General features: G+C 34.1%; 3 protein-coding genes across 4 annotated transcripts; 2 read left to right on the top strand and 1 right to left on the bottom strand.

Annotated features, from left to right (window-relative positions):
* The first annotated feature begins 3,293 nt into the window (after window positions 1-3,293).
* LOC104768238 (VIN3-like protein 3) lies at window positions 3,294-5,437 on the top strand. The gene is given in 5 exon segments (XM_087500579.1): window positions 3,294-3,624; window positions 3,717-3,851; window positions 3,854-3,962; window positions 4,064-4,344; window positions 4,432-5,437. Coding segments are annotated over 5 exon segments (1,689 nt in total). The 5' UTR covers window positions 3,294-3,305; the 3' UTR covers window positions 5,277-5,437.
* Window positions 5,438-10,795: 5,358 nt separating this feature from the next.
* On the top strand, window positions 10,796-14,978 carry LOC109130913 (receptor-like cytosolic serine/threonine-protein kinase RBK2). Of its 2 annotated transcripts, none has more exons than XM_087502926.1 (7): window positions 10,796-11,339; window positions 11,425-11,685; window positions 11,810-11,967; window positions 12,077-12,156; window positions 12,252-12,387; window positions 12,676-12,825; window positions 14,621-14,978. In XM_087502926.1, the coding sequence occupies exons 1-7, from the start codon at window positions 11,144-11,146 to the stop codon at window positions 14,801-14,803; spliced, it is 1,164 nt and encodes a 387-aa protein (XP_087359052.1). In that variant the 5' UTR covers window positions 10,796-11,143; the 3' UTR covers window positions 14,804-14,978. The 2 variants fall into 2 exon arrangements, with proteins under 2 accessions (XP_087359052.1, XP_087359053.1); XM_087502927.1 differs by having other exon boundaries at window positions 10,807-11,339; window positions 14,171-14,978.
* A 1,286-nt stretch (window positions 14,979-16,264) lies between these two features.
* On the bottom strand, window positions 16,265-20,544 carry LOC104767258 (uncharacterized). Its single transcript, XM_010491309.3, has 16 exons — window positions 20,230-20,544; window positions 19,975-20,160; window positions 19,687-19,878; window positions 19,191-19,602; window positions 18,931-19,049; window positions 18,752-18,829; window positions 18,498-18,638; window positions 18,336-18,380; window positions 18,082-18,248; window positions 17,823-17,901; window positions 17,669-17,745; window positions 17,459-17,588; window positions 17,244-17,376; window positions 16,992-17,158; window positions 16,744-16,906; window positions 16,265-16,658 (listed from the first exon to the last, which is right to left on the bottom strand). Exons 1-16 carry the CDS (start codon window positions 20,347-20,349, stop codon window positions 16,444-16,446), a joined length of 2,424 nt encoding a protein of 807 aa, XP_010489611.2. The 5' UTR covers window positions 20,350-20,544; the 3' UTR covers window positions 16,265-16,443.
* Between the last annotated feature and the right edge of the window lie 19 nt (window positions 20,545-20,563).

Raw genomic sequence — 20,563 nt, forward strand, 5'->3', positions numbered from 1 at the left:
TAGTTTATATCATCTTGCCCCTGTCTATATCATGTAAAGCAACAACACTGTAGTTTTCAAGGCAAAAAAGCTTACCCTCTGATGTGACCCCGGGTTGGAATAATGATAGGACAGACGGACGGATGACTTTGGGTCACGGACGGCGTAATCACGAACTGAGAAGTGACTCTGTAGTGGTTTGATTTGGTGGATAGAGGTTCAAGCTAACGATACACAACCCTCTCGGTGATCTGCTTCGATGGCTTGAGATGGAAACAATATGGTTGCTATTGAACGGGTTGACGACCCTCTCGGTGATCTTCCTTGATGGCTAGCGATGGATTGATGTAGCAGCACAAGAGCTATGGAAGGACTCGTGATCCGACTGCTAGAAGAGGCGTACCTGGCTCGAAGTCGTCTAGGATTTTCGTATTCTCTAGCTAAGGCTATCAGAGAAAACGTAGAGTGAGACAAGTGAAAGAAAACCTTTTGTTTATTCAAGCAATACTAACTTTACAATAGAGGTTATATGCCTTTTTATAGGCTGACTTACATAAAGGAGACACAAAAACCCTAACATGTGGCTAGAAACTAAGGTTCACACATTGCCCTTTTTAATAACGGTCACAAAAAAAGTTTAAAAGAAAGGATAGGATCACCATGTCATTGGGATGGACGTGATGATGCATTAGAGCTTGTTGCGTCATTAAACCTCTTCGGTAAACCCATTGGGACAAACCCGAAGTAGGAAAGAGTACAACTATTTCTAATGATTTTGGTGTCTTCACCTTCGGTCAATGGCGAAGATGGTCCAGACAACTACTTCTAATAACTTTTTTACTCCCAAAAGTTGGATCCATCACTGTACAAATTCGGGTATCGCACAACCAGGAAAACTGATAGACATGAGAACCATGTGAATCAAGGAGAAAATTCAAAACCCTACGCCCCTTCCCAAGAGGGTCAGTAGGACTCCCATCTATCAAACTTTTGAGGCGAATTTCAGAAACAGTTCCAGAATATAATTTTTTTACTTCCTACACTCCTTCCCCCTCACGCCTCTTATTTTGGAGAACAAATCTGCTTTTGTGCCATCACGAGAAATCTTGGATAATGTCCTCATCACTAACGAGATCCTACATACACTTAGTAGCTTAGATGCAAAGAAAATAAGGTTTATGGACATAAGTAAGGTTTACGACACAACTGAGTGGAATTTCCTCCAAGCGGTGATGATGACACTCGGTTTCAACTCAAAGTGGGTTATGGAATGTGTCTAAACAGTTTCTTACTCTTTCCTTGTTAATGCCTCCTTTCAAGGAAATATGTTCCCCACTCGAGGACTCTAGCAAGAAAATCCCTCGCCTCCCTAGCTACCTCTTCATCCTTTGTACATAATTTTTCCCGAGTCTTAGCCGTATAACTCAAGATAATGGATCCTTGTCGAGTATCTGAATCTCTCGAAACAGTCTGACAGTTAGCCACCTTCTCTTTGCGTATGATACAATGTTCTTTTGTACGTAAATCAAACATAAAAATTGCCTCAACCTAGCCAACATCCTCCAAAGCTATAAAAAGTCATATGGCCAATCTATCAATATAAGAAAGTATTCAATCATTTTCTCCAACAAAACGCCCTTCGCTCAAAGACAAGCCACTATGAGGATTCTAAGAATCATAAATAAAGGTGCACCCGGCAAGTATCTATGGCTTCCTAAAAAATTTGGAAGGCGTGAGATGAACATCTTTGGCGCCTTAGTGGACCGTATCAGGCAAATGTCTCACTCTTGGTTTGCAAAGTTTTTGGTTTCAGAAGAAAAACAAACTTTGTTAAAATCAGTCCTTTTTTCCACGCCTTCCTATACCATGCCGTGTTTCAATCCCTTCTCATTGTGTAAGAAAATCCAATCCCTTCTCACACGGTTTTGGTGGGACTCAAAACCTAATGAAAATATGATGTCTTGGATTGCTTGGGATTAGCTTACGAGACCAACAAATGCAGGTGGTTTAGGCATTCGGCATATTGAGACTTTCAGTGATGCATTGCTAATAAAAATTGGGATTAAAACTCTTATGCCACCCCTTCTCCTCTCTTTGAGTTTTAACCTCTCCCTTATCCTAAGTCCCCACTTATAAATTGGATCTCTACAGTTACGGTCGTATGCCTTCCCCCTAAAAGAATCTCATCCGAGTCCCTCCCATGCACATTATATCTGTTGGTATTTGTGGAAAGTGCGCAATGAAATTTTGTTAAAGGAAGCTTCTTATGCAAGGAAACATAGAAAAATGGTTTCTTTATTAGCTAAACTTATGAGCAAATTTGTATAAAATGATATCCAAAAAAATAGAAACTATTAAGGAACTCAGAAAACAATCTTATTAATTCGTCTCTTTCTTCTCTCCATTCAACAAAAAGAATTGAATATTTTTGTAGACGAATAGAGAGAAGAACCATTTGATTTTTTTTGTAACTTGGTGGAACTTGGAAGAATCTGTATTCTACTTCTTTTTCATGAACGACCAGTCTCGTCACAATCTAATTTCTTTCAAGGATCTCAGTTTTTTTTCTTTTCATTAGTCTCATTTTGTTTTCTTTATCACTCTTTTGTTGCAGGTTTTTAAGATTCCGATAGTAACGCGGCGTGGGTTTGATTAGGCTCTCTACTATCCTCTTTCATGGCGTCTTCTCATGATAAAGGTAACGTTTTTTTTTAATATATATTTTTGGGTTCTGCATTTCATAGTTTTTAGAAAGTTTGAGACTTGTGAAGATGACCGTAGCGTTGTGATGGTTTATTAGTTTACTGCTCTAATTACACAAATACTAAAACCTACCTATTTCTCTAATTATAAATAGTAAATTTACTAAAAATCAAATTAAGTTTTGAAAATGTACTATTTTGCAAACAAACCCTTTTTAGATTCTACATCCTCTAATCTAATATATTTAATTGAATAGTTTCCTGATCGTGAGTCTTCCTACTTTTCTAGTTTGTTGCTTCTAAAACACATTTTCAATCTCCATGAGCTCATATGATGTGTTGTACCATAAAAGAGGAAACTTTCCTTGCTCTAAGGTGCTAGTTGAGGTTTCTTTTGTTTTACTGTACATGGGACCAGATTACAATTTCTTGTTGCATAAGTTTTGATCTGAAACCCTGCTTTCTAAATTTGGTTAACAAGCTAATGTAGCTTCTTGGAAACAGTCTTTGCGTTCCTGTCATGAAGAATTATTGTTAATGCATTTGTAATTCTAGGAGTTGTGTTTGCGATTGAAATGTAAATTAACATCCTTTTCTCTCCATGCAGGAGCTGCAGGTGACTCAATGGGAACCAATAATATGAGTAATTTTGGTCAAAGGAGACAGCGTGTCTACGAACTGTCAAAAATTTCAGAGATTACCTTTAAAGAAGCCTTGCATGAGTGGTCCTGCGACAAAATTCGAGAGATGTTACGTGCAGAATCAGTGAAAGTAAGAAAATACACAGGCTTGACGAAAGATCAGATCATCAACAGGCTTTACAAAACCGTATCAAAGAAAAACACTAGAGAACGTGAGGTAGAAGAGAGGAATCCATCACCAAAAAGACAGAGGAAAGATCCTGAGCCTTCGCACGATGTGACTCCATCAGCTCAAGCTAAAGGTAACCAACATGTTCTGCAGTAGTAAATATTCCACTTATAGCATTCTTCTGTTTCTGTTTCTATATGCTAACTTGAACATAGCATTGATCAGGGAAGGGTACTATCCGCTGTAAAAACTTGGCTTGCCAGGCTAAACTGAAAAAGGTAGACCCTTTTTGCAAAAGGTGCTCATGTTGTATCTGCCATAAGTATGATACCAATAAAGATCCTAGTTACTGGTTAACCTGCAATGCGCTTTCAAGAGTGATAAATCGGGTATACTTGAGTACAAGGAAACTAGTGATGTTGATGGATGCTTCATCTGCGTCTCATGTGGCACGCCTAGCAGTATACTTGAGTAAAAAATCAATCACATTATTCTTCTACAATTCACTTTCTATATTTTTAATACAATCTTTGATGGATATACTTATGTTCTGTCTTTTGTTTTCTTCTCAGATGTGTGAAGAAGCAATTAGTTATAGCAAAAGAAGAAAGAAGAATAGGCGTACTTTATATCCGTCTTCTCTTGGCTAAGAAGCTCCTAAAGGGCACAAAGAAGTACAAAGCAATATCTGAAGATGTGGAGAAAGCTGTGGAGGAGTTAAAAACTGAATTCCGTAGTGATCCTCTTACGGATGATGATCCATCATATATGAGTAGAGGGCTCGTTAACAGACTTCGATGTGCGATGACCGTGAAGCAATATTGTTTTTCTGCTTTGAAGGCGCTGATCGATGGTAATAAGATCAATAAACACTTATGATCAGTTAATACAGTACTATTTTTGTTTTCTTGTTAAGTTCTTGATTCGGTGTGAACCACAGGATCATTCAACATTAGATTTGTGGATGTTTTGGCGAGTTCTGTCACTTTAGTTATTGGCGCCGCGGAAGAATCTTCCTCAAGGGGAACCACCGACGTCCATTACAGCGTGTGGCATCGTAAGGTCACAGAGCAACATTACCCAGAATATTCGACTTGTAAATTGTTCAGTCCAAACACAAGGTTTGTGGTCTCTGGTCTAACTCCAGCTACAGATTATTGCTTCAAAGTTGTTTCCTCTCGCGGCGCCAAAGAGTTGAGCGTATCCCAATCCAATGTCTCTACAAAAACCGTCCCAGAAGATGAAGCGGCAGGGGCAGCAGAAGCTTTATTGACTCTTTCAAGCTCTTCTACAAACTGCAACAATTTTTCAACTCCACAGCCTTCACTAGTACAGACTGAATTCAACGGTGAAGGAGAAACGCTCAGCACCGCAACGGGTTCTGATGTCATACAGATCAAGCAAAACGGTTCTTGTCAATTGTTCCGGGAGAATTTGTCCATCCCTCCGCCTCCTAGATTCAGGTCAGACGAACTCAATGACAATCAAGGTACACCCGAGAATGCGGACAAAGTGGAGGACGTAGCAGGCTGCATCAGCTTTGGGTTTGAAAAGTGTCTCAAGCTAATCAGGCAGCTTGAATGCTCAGGGCAAGTTACAACTGAGTTTAGACAGAAGTTTCTCACATGGTATAGCGTATGTGCGACGGCTAAAGACAAGTATGTGGTGAAAATATTTCTTCTTACTTTTAAAGAAGATACAGAAGCCCTTGCTGAGCAGCTCATTGATACATTCTCTGATTGCATTTCAAGAAAGCGTCATGCGGTTGATGGTGGTGGCATCTGATGATAAGCATTTGATTGAAGTTTTTTCTTTTCTTTAAACTCTCTTTTGGACTATTTAGAAAGGATTCAGCTTTTTTTTTTCTTCTTCAGTTGGTATTTTAGCATTATTGGAACATTAACATTGAACAACATAACTTTTAGTTATTGATTTGGATTTTGGATTTTGGATTTTAATATTTTCTCTACTTGGTCAGATTCTTCCTTACGTTAATAGTTTTTGTAGATTTTTTGGTTTTTTTCTGAAATAATGATTTTTTCAAATCTTTTTTTTTTATATAGTTTCAAAATTTCTACGAATTTGTACAGTTTAATTTGGAGAAAGATTCGTAAAGCAAGGGTGTCCGTGCCCTAGCTAAATGAGTTAGGAACTTTTCTTGAAGCACAAGTTTGTGGTATATATATTTATTTTTGGTAGTCTTGGAAATATCTTTCGTTTTGTTTTTGTTTACTACTAATGTGAAATTATTTAAAATTGAAAGGTTTGGTTTCGAGACTCGAGTTAATGGTGGACCTGGATCTTGTTGTTGGAGTAGCTCTCGGTCAATGAACCCAACTAGACCCATTTAATTAGAGTGTTATAAATATTATATACAGACGTTTGTTATATTCCGAGCATGGATTCTCAATGTCAGTCTCTCATAATACGATCAGCCTGGAAAAGTTGTCTGTCTAGTGATCGGTGTTCTTGTCACATACAGGACATTTTAAGTTCCAACACTTTATTTGGCGGGGACTGCATGGTAAGAGTTCCCTTGTGAGATGTACTCTTTAATCATTATCAGATATCTCATTCACACTCCTGTTCTTAGAAGAATGCTTTTTATTTTCCACACAAATTGTTGTTATTTTCTAACTACTTTCTAGTTTCCACACACTTTAACAAATTGCAATTCACTATATTAGCTCTCAAGATTCTCATTGAAACACCCTCTCTGTCCCATAATATAAGATATTTAAGATTTTTTTTTTTTGCTTCATTTTATAAGATGTTTTATAAATTACTATACATATTTTTTTGTTATTTGATACTTTTGCCTAATTGAATTCTGCAACCTTTTGTGCTTAATTAAATTATATTTTTAACTAATTATTAACTGATGTGTAATGTTAAAAATGATTTCTTAATTAATTTTCGTGCTATTCTCTAAAACATCTTCTAATTTGGGAAAGTGAAACATATTACTCTCATTTGGAGTTTTTTTTTTTTTTGAGATTGACATTTGGTATGGTATTAATACCATTAATTTAGTTAAATATTAAAAATTATGAGTTTAAACATTTTTTTTAATTTAATCTATTTAAAGAAGTTCAAAAAGGCCATTCTTTTAGTTACAAAAAGTATATGATTAGCATTGACGACCAAAAGTAAATCCTAACTTAGTTGAATGTGGCTCAAACAGAAACGGTTGAACCGAAACCGTCATTAATAAAAGGGCACTGTTTTTGTAGCGTTGCTTCTCCACCATCTCGTGAAGAATGCAAAGGCCAACTTTATTGCATGCATGCGAACTTCGGTATCGGTAAAATACGAAAATCTTTCTTTTTCACTAAAACAAAACTGGCCAGACTCTTTACTGTTCGTCTCTTGGGGACCATTTCCTCGTCCAATTATGTTATCTTTAAAATTCGAACCTCTATAAAAAAAATCGCATTAGTCAATTATTTCTCCCCCGTAAAGTAAATCAAACTTCTCGAGTATATAAAATTTTTAACTGACATTACTCGTTTCAACTTTTTATAATGATGTGCAAATAGTTTAATGTACTAGTACTTGTTATAAAATTTCCAGCTTAAAAATTATTTCATTTTAGAATTAATCTGGTCATTGTGTTATTTACTTTGTTACTCTACTATATATTCGGTTGAATTATGTTGTTTTATATACTGATATACAAATCTACAATTAAAAATAGATTTCTTCCTAGTCATCTTTGTAAATTTAAAGACAGGGAAAACCCCGAAAAAAAAAAAGGTTTCTTAGGACATTTTATAAAACATTGTACTTTCCCTATAGCATCGGAAATATACAAAATGAACTAATGATTTAGAAAAGTAATTAAAGAGAGTTATAATGTACAGCATTCAAATGATTTTGGGGACCCCAGGTCTTATACAAAATAGCTAATAAGCCAAACGTTCTAGTCAAGTCTGAAATAATGGATTCCGATTGGTAATGACTAATGAATAATGATGTATCACCAAATCAATCTTACTAAATTTTCATTTATATCTTTTAAAAACTATAATGGAATGAAAAATATAATCTTACTAATTTTACCAAATCAATCTTACTAAATTTACATTTAATCAAAAATTCAGATTGTAATGTTAAGCAACTTCGATAACTATATCTAAAGAAGATCTTCACGGGTGAAATAATTTTGATATATGATACAAACAAAAATGTATCTCTGTATAACAATAATAAAAAAATCCAATATGAAATGCTTAGCTGACAATAAAATGTAAGGTTGTTGTCGCTATCTGATATAAAGAATCGAGGTCTCTCAATGGAGAATGGTTTGGGGTCTCGTGAACAAAAGTAAAATGTCGCCGTCTTGATAGCTTTGGTTACATGTCTGGATGTGCTCTTCAGTCTTCACTTTGATATGGTCTTCGACCGACGGTCTTATATTTCTTCCTCAATTAATATATGTAAACTTGTTATAAAAAGCGTTTTGGTCGCAGAAATTTCGCTGAAAAGAAAAAAACATATTTTTGTAAGAACAAAATTTAATATGAATGTGATGGAGATGTGGTATATATATATATTGGATATAACTTTTAAGGTAATCAGTGGTATATATATTAGATATTTTTGATGCAACCTTTGCTAGTAAATTTGGTCTTATTTGAAATTTGATTCAAATGTTTTTCGTATATTAATTCTACCTAAAATATTTTTATCCCTAAAATAAGTCAAGCGTTCTCATGACATTAGGACATTCAGTATTAATTTTTCTAAAATACTACCTCTATTTATAGTAGATTGATGTTTTGATATTGTTACACATATTAAGAAAATATTATAGTTTTATTTATAAATTAATTTATAATTATTTTATATTAGAAAGAAAATTAGGAACATTAGATAAACATATCACATGGAAAAAAATGAAAAAATTATTTCAGGTTTTTAATCTACAAATTCGATCCCATTATAGAAACAAAAAAAATCTCAAAACATCAACTATTATGAATAGAGATAGTCTACATATACAAATAAACTTGTGTAGCTTGTGCACACATACACACACAAAATATTTAGGGAAAATTCCCAAAAAAAATCAAACTAATTTTTATTTGGTCGTTTAATATTCAATACTATTTGATTAGAATAGAAAATAAGTTGGGGTTTAATTTGGTCGTGTGTTTGGTTTAAAAAATAAGTTGGGGAATAAAAAATACCCAATACTCAAATATTTGGTCGTGTGTTTAATTTGACTAATTTTTAAAAGATAAAGTTTTATTTAACACTAATTTAATACATCATATATTTTTATTCCAATCAAAAAATATTGGATATTAAATGTCCAAATAAAAATAAGTTGATGTTTTTTTGGGAATTTTCCCAATATATATATATATATATATATATATATATATATTAACTCCTTTGTATCATATAAAAAATTCTCAAATCAAAGTCCCTTCTAGATAAGACCTCTCGATAAATAACCAAGGTTCGTCTAGTGTAACTTAAATATTATAAACAACCTCGATCACTAATAATGTACTTCTGTCAATTTGTTTATTCATGTCCAGTATCAATTTAATTAACAACGTCGCTTTAAAACAAAACATTATCTCAGTAGAGAAATTAAGTAAACTGTTCCATTCACAGAGATCAATCATGTCCAAATAAAGTGCCATGTGTCGTCTTCTGATCTTCCAAAGTTGATGTGAGGTCGTAATATTTAATTAATATACATGTATACAGGCCAATAATCTTTGGACACTTGAATAAATGTAAGTAGAGAAGACAATCAGAAGAAGATGAAACATTCAGTTGAACTGAACATGTTTTGCTTCTTCACTTGTTATGTTAGTTAGATTAAACATACGTATATTAATGTATATATATATAAATTAAAAGTTAATGAGTAGCTAAAATGTACAAATTAAATATACAATATTACAATTTTTACATAGTTCAGTCTTCTTTCTTTATAGTTCTCTATAATGATACATATCTAGATTGATATTTTGATATGTTGCTTTGATGGTAATCCAGATTTGAAGATAAGTATTTATCATCTTCAAATGAACTCAAAAGAGGGTTGACCTGGTGCTCGTATTTATTTGTATCTGCCAGTGCTTAATTAAGTCTAAGCTAGTCCCCTTTTATACGAAAAATTATGTTATCATAATTATAGTTAAAAGATTCTCTATTGCAATTTAAGCAACTCCGCTTTAAATGAAAGGCGAGAGCCATAACTTCTTCATAACTTGAAGTTGAACGTAAGATAACCCAAAAACAAAAACAGAACTTATATACATTTGTTTATATGTTTACATTTGAGGATAAAACATAAATAACTCAATAGTGATACTCTAGCTAGGATTGGGGCTAGTAAAACTGACGAGTGTTAAGTTAGGCCGAAGAGAATGCAAATTTGGACGACCTAACTATAGTTTCACTTGAATAAGCAAAATATGTTAGGCTTGACTTTTAAAAAATATAAAGAGAGTTTTAGAAGAATCCATTCTACATCACCAAAAAAAATAAAAGAATCCTATATATCTCTGTCAAAAGTAGCATTGTTTTTTTTACATAATAACTACTAACTCGACAATAATCTGACCACAGTTATTTGACGAATCCAAATACACCCAATAGACTTCCTCTAAATATCTAAACGTCATTAACTCAATCGATTTAAGAATTTGTATGTTTCTATTGCAGTCTTTGTAGCCAAATTCAAATACGATGTTTACGTTTCAAAAATAAATTTGGCATGGTACTATATAACTCATTTTGTACATATTCAAAAATGGCCGGAGACAAATATGGCGTCATAATCCTTTTATACGTATTATGTATTTTCGATGTACAATTCATCTTGAATGATGGAAAAAAATAATATGAATAATCGTAAGTTTTCGAAGCAAAACACATACAACATCAATCAATCTAATATTTTTCAAATTTAGAAAACGGAACGTATATTTAACTAAAAATGATAAATTATAACCTAATATCCGTTTACTTCCAAAGTGGACTGTTTATGAAAAAAAAAAATGTCTATATGAATAAAACGAAATAGATTACATATATGATACATTACATATATAGATATATCACAGCAAACCAAAAATTTCATTCTGCTTCTACCCGTAAAATTATTCCTTACCTATAATTTCCGAACTCTCAAATTTGTGAAACAAATATGGCAAAATTTATATATAAAAAAAAAGAGAGAAAAAAAAATAAAAAGTAAAAATGAGAACATGGATATCCTCCAGCGAAGCTACCTGCCTTGTGAGATAAAAAAAAGCATAAAAAACCATTAAAGTCTCACCCACACCACACAACACAATGTTCTTTCATTCATTCATCCTTTTGTGTAACACAACAAACAACACTTCTTCTCATAACTCTCTAATCGCCAAACGTGGAAATCTCAAAAACGCCAAACACAATTTTTCTTAACGTTACCTAATTCTCTGTGGTCGACCTCACCGTAAACCTTCACCAACCCAAATTTATTTCTTCTGTGTTTTTATTCACAAAGCACCAAAAAAAAAAAACAGACAGATAATAATAATCTCTCTCTCTCTCCCTTCTCATCTCTTCCTTCTTCCATCTTCTCTCTTTGTGATTGCATAAAACCTCGGGTTTTCTTCTTAACTCTGTTCCATCCACAAATGAAGTACATTCGAAGCAACAGCTTGAAACGTCTCTTCTCCTTCAAACGACGCAGTTTCGACTCTGACTCCGAGAACTCAACTCCTCGCACCAAATGCGTCGAGGGTTTTCAAGAAACAGAGCAGTTTCAAAGACCCAAATGGAAATGTTTCTCCTTTGATGAAATCTACGACGCAACCAACGGTTTCAGCTCAGGTTTGTTCTGTTCATCTCTTTCTTCTAGAAAACTTCACTTCCTATTATACGCCATTTTGACTAAAAGGGTTTGTGTTTTTTGCAGAGAACTTGGTCGGTAGAGGTGGATTTGCAGAGGTGTATAAAGGAGTACTGAGTAAAAATGGCGAAGAGATAGCTGTGAAGAGGATAACAAGAGGAGGCAGAGATGATGAGAGGAGAGAGAAAGAGTTTTTAATGGAGATTGGAACAATTGGACATGTCTCGCACCCTAATGTCTTGTCTCTTCTTGGTTGCTGTATTGACAATGGTCTCTATCTTGTCTTCATCTTCTCTTCTAGAGGCTCTGTTGCTTCCCTCCTTCATGGTAAACCCACAATATCTTGAGTTATGTGCTAATGGGTTGTTACAATTCTTGAGTTATGTGCTGTTTTTTTTTTTTTTTTTTTTTGGTATATTAAAGACCCATTGTTATATTGTTATTGGTGTAGATTTGAATCAAGCACCACTGGAGTGGGAGACAAGGTATAAAATTGCAATTGGGACAGCAAAAGGGCTTCATTATTTACACAAAGGTTGTCAGAGAAGGATCATACATAGAGACATTAAATCCTCTAATGTTCTCTTAACCCAAGATTATCAACCACAGGTCCCTCCTCTGTTTTTTTATTCTTAATTTTCTACTGTTTTATTGTTTAATCACTTATTTCATTTGGTTATATATTATTAAAAGAGTCAAAAAAAATTTTGTTTTTTAGATATCTGATTTTGGGTTGGCAAAATGGCTGCCTTCTCAATGGTCTCATCATTCCATCGCTCCAATTGAAGGCACATTTGGGTACTCTTTACTCAAATTTTTATTTCTATCTTTAACAAAGTTTCTAATTTTGTTTAGTGATACTAATTGATCATTTCTTAAAATAAACCAAACAGGCACTTAGCACCAGAATACTATACACATGGGATTGTAGATGAGAAGACTGATGTATTTGCTTTTGGAGTGTTCTTGCTTGAGCTCATTTCCGGTAAAAAACCTGTTGATGCTTCTCATCAGAGCCTACACAGCTGGGTAAATTCTAAATTAACTCTGATTTTTATTTATGATCTAATCGGTTATTTCATGGCATAAGTTATCTTAATTATTTTTTTTGGTTTGACTAATTTCCAAAACATTTTTATTATAAAAATCCATATACTTCCAAAATGTGATTGGTAAAAGTTTTGGAAAATTTGTACAGCTGTTTTATCACTTTTTCATCATATAGTTTTACCAATCAAACTTACACTACCTAAAAAAATGTATTTTCTTATATATACGAATTTGTAGAGTTGCTAATTTTTTATTTTTGTAATTCAGGCAAAAGTGATTATAAAAGATGGAGAGATTGAGAAGCTGGTGGATCCGAGGATCAGTGAAGAGTTCGATATCCAACAACTTCATCGAATAGCTTTTGCGGCATCTCTCTGTATCCGATCATCCTCTCTGTGTCGACCTTCCATGATCGAGGTACGTTCATGAAGCTTATTAATCATAACCATTAATACTAGTATATTTCAATATATATGTTAGTTTAATTTTCTTTTTATAGTGAGTCATATGTTTGTTTCTTCCCTTCATTTATAGTATAAGTGAAACCCTTATTTGAGCAACAAACGAATAACTAAGTGCCATGAAATTATAGTTTTTTTTTCGTCAAAGAAAATAGTTATTGATGATTGGTTCATAAATGAGACGTAATCGTGTCGATATGTTACTCAACGATCGCTTTTCAGTTAGCTCATCGGCTGCGTGACTTAAAAAATGTCTTTGGTCCTTAACTATAAACATCATTATTTAATACGACATATACATCAAACCTTATATTATGTTACTTTTTCTTTGTTATTGATTTTTTTTTTTATGAAAAAAGCAACACCTTTCAACTTTTCAATTTAATTAAAAACACGTACTATAATATATGAAAAAGCTCAATTACCGACACCTAATCTTAATCACAGTCCCATATAAAACAAAACAAGCACTATATTTCTATTATGATTACTAGGTTGACACTCGTGCTACGCTGTAAGATTTTTTTTAGAACTTTTTTTTTAATAATACATATAAGTTGTAATATAAATCATATTGTTTAAAACTATAACTAAATCAAATAGATATGCCTCTTAATTTTGAAAAACAATACATGAGGTGAACGCCTTATACTGAAATTCCATATACAAGCTTCATGTAATTTTTAGAGCATTTATTTGTTTGTTTTCTTGAAAAAAATGTTTAAAAATATACTGTCTCCAAATAGATTTAAAAATAAATTTCATTTAAATTTCTTACATTAAAAACAGGATATATAGAGTAATAACAATAAACTTTATATTATCTCAATGAGACATAGAATCAATAATCAAATAACCTTAAGAAACCCCTTGATCAGCTAGTATCTTGATCTAACCTTGCCAGATATCATATCGCCAGACTAAGCTTTTTAGAACTAAGAATTTTTAAGAAATCTTTCAAAGCTTTCATTTTCAATGCTTTTGACACTTTAATTTGCAGATAAAATATTTGTCTAAGATCAGAGATGCAACTGATTGTTGCCAACCAAATAATCAAAATACTAAACACGGTAGGAACGAATACTAACTTTGCTAAATATGATATTCTCACATAAAGTATAGATAGAATCAAATGTATTTCTCCAACCATCCTTCCTTCATCTGGATTCGTTATAGCTCCATTTTTTTAAGATCCTTTATAACCTTAAACGCATTCTAAAGATTTTTCATATAAACGTTTTTGGATATGTTCTTCTGATCGATTTCTTCTTCACTTCAACTTCAATCATCGATTTGAGAAGGATTGACATAGCGGCATGGCCCTGATCGGGAGAAGGGAGAAAAAGTTACGTGTAAAGGAGATTGATTTTTATTGGAACATAAAACTTAGTTGTATTAATTGTTATAATTTGATTGGATTAAGTTTTTAATGATGTGTCATGCTTAGAAGAGTTTAAAAAGCTTAGGTGTCAACACCAGAAAATTTCAACTTTTATTGTATTGATTGAATAACCAAGAAAAGTAGTATTATGATTTACAGAGGCTCATTTACCGACGCTTAACTTTAATCAAATACTATATAAATTATATAAAAAACTATTAAACCAGATTAGCTGCAGTTTTTACGACTTAATTATTGTTATCATCAAGAAGATGTTACTACATTATAACAAGATTGATTGTTAAGATATATTCATAATTATTGCTAATTTCTTTTGTGTTTATTTGTGGATTTACTATGGTACATTTAGGTATTAGAAGTACTACAAGGAGAAGATATAGAGAAGGAGAAATGGAAAATGGAAGAGGAAGAAGAAGTGAAAGAAGAGTTTTGGGGATATGAAGATCTTGAGGATTGTGAATGTGATTCTTCAATCTCACTCTCCCCTCCTGACTCTATCTCTAATCGAAGCTCTTCGCATCGTAGTCGCTAGATCTAAAACTTAGTTGTAAAATGTTGAAAATTCAATTTTGTTTTTATTGTATATATTTGTTTAGAGTTGTCTATTCCGTAAACAATTGTAGTATTCAATGAGGTGTTATTTATTTTTGGATGTCGACTGCTTATAATATTACTATAACCAAACTCTATCCAGAAGAGTTTGCAAACTCCCATGGGCATGATATCATCTCAGTAGAAGACATTTAAGAGCTAGGGTCACGTTGTTTTGCATCTACTAATTACATTGTTTCTTAGTATAAGCAAACACAATCATTTTTTTTTTTCATCAAATATCTTCTGAAATTAGTAGTGCAAATATCTTAAAATAATGAGTGGTCATATCTTAAAATAAAATAATTTTTCAATTGAAATATCATTAACAATGAGTCTTCAAGATCCCTGACTCAACCAATTTGAGCATGCCACGACCTAGGATACCAATTTGATGATCAATGATTCTATCTAAAACCAAAAACATTAATCATTGTATTTACATAATTTGTTTCTTAATAATAATGCAGTCTTGGATCAATACAAGAACAATAAGTTCAAAATGTGGATACTTTGATTTGTTTGGTGGGAGCCCATGCCAGGTGTACGGCACAGGCAAGTATCTTAAGTGTTCAATGTTAATACGATAAAACAATTGATGTTTTATATCGCCCTCCTCACTTAATTTAGTTGAACTTGAGTGTTACAAATATTATTTTGGTATCCAAGGAACCATAATACTTTGGTAGGAGTAACTTTTTAAAGACTTGCATTGATCTTGGATAATTAATTTGTTGTTTTAAGCGAAAACAGTGATCTTTTTTTTTTACATCTCTTTCACAAAAGTAGAAAGCTTTTCCAATACGTAACACAAACCTTACAAACTACAGTATTGTCCTACATATGCATGTGGAAATAAAAATAAAAAGTTAAGTGTCCCCAAAGCAATTACCTTTTTCATGTACTTAAAAGAATAATATTAGCTCAACATATTGGACCACCATCAAAAGACCTATATAGATAGCCCACGAATATAATAAAATATGAAATATCAATTTGTATTCCCAACTTAATAATGCATAATGCAAAAATAAAAATAATATAATGCAAGATGTTAGTTGAAATATTTTGGATTTTCGAATAATTTCTCTTGGTGGGTTAGGAGGAGCACCTGACTCGTTTCACAATTATTGAGAATCTAAAGTAAAAAAAAAAAAGTAAAAACCCCAAATTGTTTTTGCTTGTCACTCTATTTCATTTGATATGTTTAGAATTGTAAACAAAATCACGGTTTAAATTTGGTTACCCCATCTAGATTACTAGTTATGTAATCATATTTTTTTCCAATAGTTAGGTAATCATATTTATTGAGTAGAAATAGTAAAAACCCAATAAAGCATACAAAATCGTAGTAAGGTTTTCGGATCGTGTTTTTTCTTTCTATCAGTCAAACCGAGCATACTTGGTTAGAGAGTCCTTCATTTTTGAACCACAATATGGTAGCAACAACATAAACCGAACCGAATCTCACAACAAAAAGAAGCTACAAAATTTCCTGAACAAAAACTCAACAACTTTGCTCACCAAAGATGGCTTCTCTTCTATATAAACCTTACAAAACCTTTTTGTGTAAGTAAATTCTCATTCCACAATGGTCGTTCTTTTCTCCATTAGGGACTCGAAGAACTCAGCACATAATTTCTGAAGTGGCGGGAAATTTAGAGTAGAACCGCTGAATATTGTTTCCCACGGTCTCTCTGACGATACAAACGGTGTTGCCAACGACTCAGCATCCTCCATTCTCTTCTTGTCATAATCAGGTAACTGCCCATACAAGGATGTGTACCCGGCGTCTCCTAAAAGATTTGAGACTTTTTCGATTAATAACAAGGTACAATCAATAAAGTTTCTTTCATAGCTTGTTTTAAAACTTGCTTTTACCTGTCTCTTCCTGACCAGCAAGACTGTCATAGTCAATAGCGCTACGCTCTTGTGACTCGTCGCTATTGGGATCGAATACAACATACTCATGGCTTCCATTTACATATGCTAGGCGAGGCTGAGACTTATCTCCTTCTAAAAATGAAATTGATCCTCCCTTAGCCTGCAATTTAGACATTGTTTAACTCGTTGGTTTCGTTTCTCCTTCTTTACAATTATATATCAGCAGGCTTTTTCTTTTGTCATACCTTCATCACAGTCCATATAGATACCGGCTTAGGATCTGATCCGTTAAACAAGAGAATGGCACCATCTCTACTGCGGAAGATATTCTCCTTAGTTTCATCCGTTTTAAAAGATTTTGGGATCAGAGCCAATACTGCAAAAGACGATGAATCCACTGCGGAGGTGACAGCTGCAAAACGAGATGAAACATTGACTAAGCAAAATCACAACAAGAATTTTCATGGAGTAGTTCGAGAAAGTGTTATAATATTTACCTTCTATGCGTAATCCATATGACCATGATAAAGATAGATTACATGCATTCCAAAGAGACAATTCAGGTCTCGGATAATGGGATGCAGCAACAAGGAACTCAGATGTCCCAGCGAAACAAAGCTTTGTGATAGGCTGAAATAAAAAGGGAGGTTTAAGCAACCATCTTTATAAAAAAGGTTCCAAATTTTAAATGGATAACTGAAAGGAAAATTACCGTCAGTGTCGCTCCAAGAACAGACAAGAGAATGTTCTTGTCTGGATTCCAAAGCGTAATAACATTCTCAGCCGCAACAGCCAGAACAGTGCCATCCCCCGAGAAAGCAGCAGCAGTCATTGGCTTCTTCCTGCAAAAGGGCAGAGAATATTAATTTGAGCAAATAATTCGTGAATGTTGAAGTTTCCTAATCCATACAGAAGCAATTACTTGTAAGAGCCAACTGCGTGACATATCCAGCTAGAGTCCTTATCCGCCTGATTCTTGTCGCTATTGCAAACCCAAATCTGAAAGAGCGAACGTGAGATCAATAGTAACAAAAATAAAAAAGAAGAGATGTATGTAAAATCAGTTTAAGAACTACCTTGAAGTCCCCACCAAATGATGTACTAACTGCCATGGAGCGGGTAGGGTGGAACGCAATGGCTGAGACACCGGCATCCCTGTAAGATATACAGAAAGAGAAAAATCACTCTCTGTACAGAATATAGCAGTTTGCAGACTAAATCAGAGAAATCGAAATCCAGATTTGCTATGTTTACAACAGATAATAAATGACAAGAAAATTAGGTGATGATGAAAAAATGAAGCATTATCCATTAGCAGGGTGAGTTATTATTAACCTGTGAGGTTCATATACAATTGTGGATAAGGTGAACTTTTTGCTGTCTGGTTCAGACACCCAAAACTTGAGGGACACTAAACCTCCTATGCCATCTTCCGGAAGTTTCACCTCGGTTGTACTCATCACTGAGCCATCGAGGGAGAGAGCAACCGCTGTCACCACAACCTACACCGTACTCTCAAATTATCACCAAATGTAATAAAAAAAACACTAGATATAAAACCAAATAAAACAGCTAGGAGATGTACTTACTGTGATTTCATCGCCTGGTTGATGGTTTCTTTCACAAACTTGAATCTGCGAAAGAATTGGTTACAAAAGTTTAATTGACAATCAACGCGTATCGACTTAGAGAATTTATAGACAGGAGAAAGTGGAAAATAGCTCATTAGGGGGTATATTGGAGCTACTAACCTCTGATATTCCCCGGTCATTAAGAAGATTGTATAGCTGAACACAATAATTTTCTGTGCACAAAGCAGCTATGCCAGAAGATCGATCAAAGGCAACAGTACTAGCCAAGCCTTCATACATCCTAGGCAATGATGGGGGAGGCTGTAAAATAACACACATTGAAGTAAATGCCAAAGGAAAGGAAGATCCAAGAGAGGTTAGTAACTTCCCAGGTTTAGCAGTTAGTGGTTAAGTAATAAGTTTCTAAGACGAACCTTGATTCCAGAAATGGTCCTTAAGATCTCCATGGAAGGCATTTTAAGCAAATGGATCTGATTATCTGCACAAACCACCTGCAGCTCTCATTCTTAGTTAAATCAGCAAAACATTTCCTTTTGCTTTCAGCAGCTTGTGTATTAGATGAGATTGAAACAGTAAGCTCTAACTGACTTACAGAAGAAAGAGTTGGATCTGGAGACCACATGAAGTACAACAAGGGAGACCCTATTCTTGGTAAAAACTTCTTCTTCCCTGTGTCTAGCTGCCAAACAACTAATACCCCTTCCCTTCCTCCTAAAGAGTCAAAAATCACACACCATTCAGAGTGAGAACAATAAGTTTTTTGTATCGGCTGATAAACTAATGGATATTGGCCCAACATCATATATAAACACAAGCATGAGGAAATGTAAGCGAGAAATAACTTGGTCGCACCTGTGTACAAATATGCTCCATCGGAAGAGAAATTAAGGACATTAACTTCAGCAGAGTGCCAGTGCCATGTAGTGCAAGATTCAGCATCATCTTCACCTCTCACCCCAGCGTTATCCAAATCAACCATAGCTCTCACTTTTTTCTTTTGATTACCCAAGGCAAGTTTTCTATTACCGAAACCTCTCCAAATCAAGACTCTTCCAGTAACATCTCCAGCAGCTATAATTCTTTCAGTGGGATGAAAAGCAAAAGCATTGATAAACTTTGAATGATGCAGTGTCATCTTCCTGGAAACCGCATGCCTTGACCCTCCTCCAGAAGAAGGAACATCCCATATATGAATTTTACACTTGTGACGGATTCCGAAAAACTCTCCAGAGGGACTGATAACAATAGATTCTGGTTCTGCCGTCTACACAAAGAAACAAGCAAAAATGATTTGAGCTTAACACAATCCAATACAATACAATATAACTCTGATATATGAAAAGCTGACCTCTTTCAAAGTGTCTCCACGAGGAATTCGTGGTTTAGCAAGGTTAAATCTTCTGATATGTCCACGCAACTCTTTAGACCCGTCTTTAACAACACTTGTATCCTCAACCGAAACATAAGCAACCAACTTACCAGATAATTCACGACGTTTATCAATTTGTACTTGAGGTTCACTCAAAAGAGAAGGAATAGCCTACAAGATTAAAACAATACACAGATACATTCACAATCACAAAGACTAATCAAAAACCCAAAAAAAGTATTCAACTTTTATATTTTTTAAACTCACCATAGAGTAAATCGGAAGCTGAGCATCGATGGTTTTCAAAAGCTCAGGTCCTGAGAAATCCCAATGACGAACTGTACCATCAAGAGACGCAGTCCAACAATAACAAAGGATCTTTTGAGCAGGACTCGATGCAGGAACTACGATTAGAGTCGTTACTGGAGCTGTATGACCTTCAAGCGATGTAATCTAAAACAGAAATGTATAAATCAAGGATTCGAAGGGAAACCATGAGAACTCTGGAGAAAAATTAGGTACCTGTAAGCCAGTGGCGGCGCTGAAAACAGAGACAGTGTTTCCTGTGCAAACAAGAAGCTTTTTAGCGTCGTTGGAGAATGAAGGAGGTGAAGTTACGTAGCTTCTTCCGCCGCGAATCATTGTTTTTATTTTTCTTTACTTTTCCGGCGAAGAAGAGGCGGAGATTTTGGGGATGAAGAAGAAGCAAAGGGAGACGCACAAATTTGCAAAAGCCCTAAACCCTTTCTTCGGTTTTTTTTCTAGCTTATTAAATTTAAATTCTAATATTTTTAAACCGGAAAATATTTTTAAAAAGTTAAAAAAAGATATTAAAACATTTTGAGATGATTTATGA

Source organism: Camelina sativa, chromosome 19, assembly GCF_030686135.1.
Source record: "Camelina sativa cultivar CO46 ecotype springtype chromosome 19, ASM3068613v1".
In the NCBI taxonomy this organism is placed as follows: domain Eukaryota; kingdom Viridiplantae; phylum Streptophyta; class Magnoliopsida; order Brassicales; family Brassicaceae; genus Camelina; species Camelina sativa.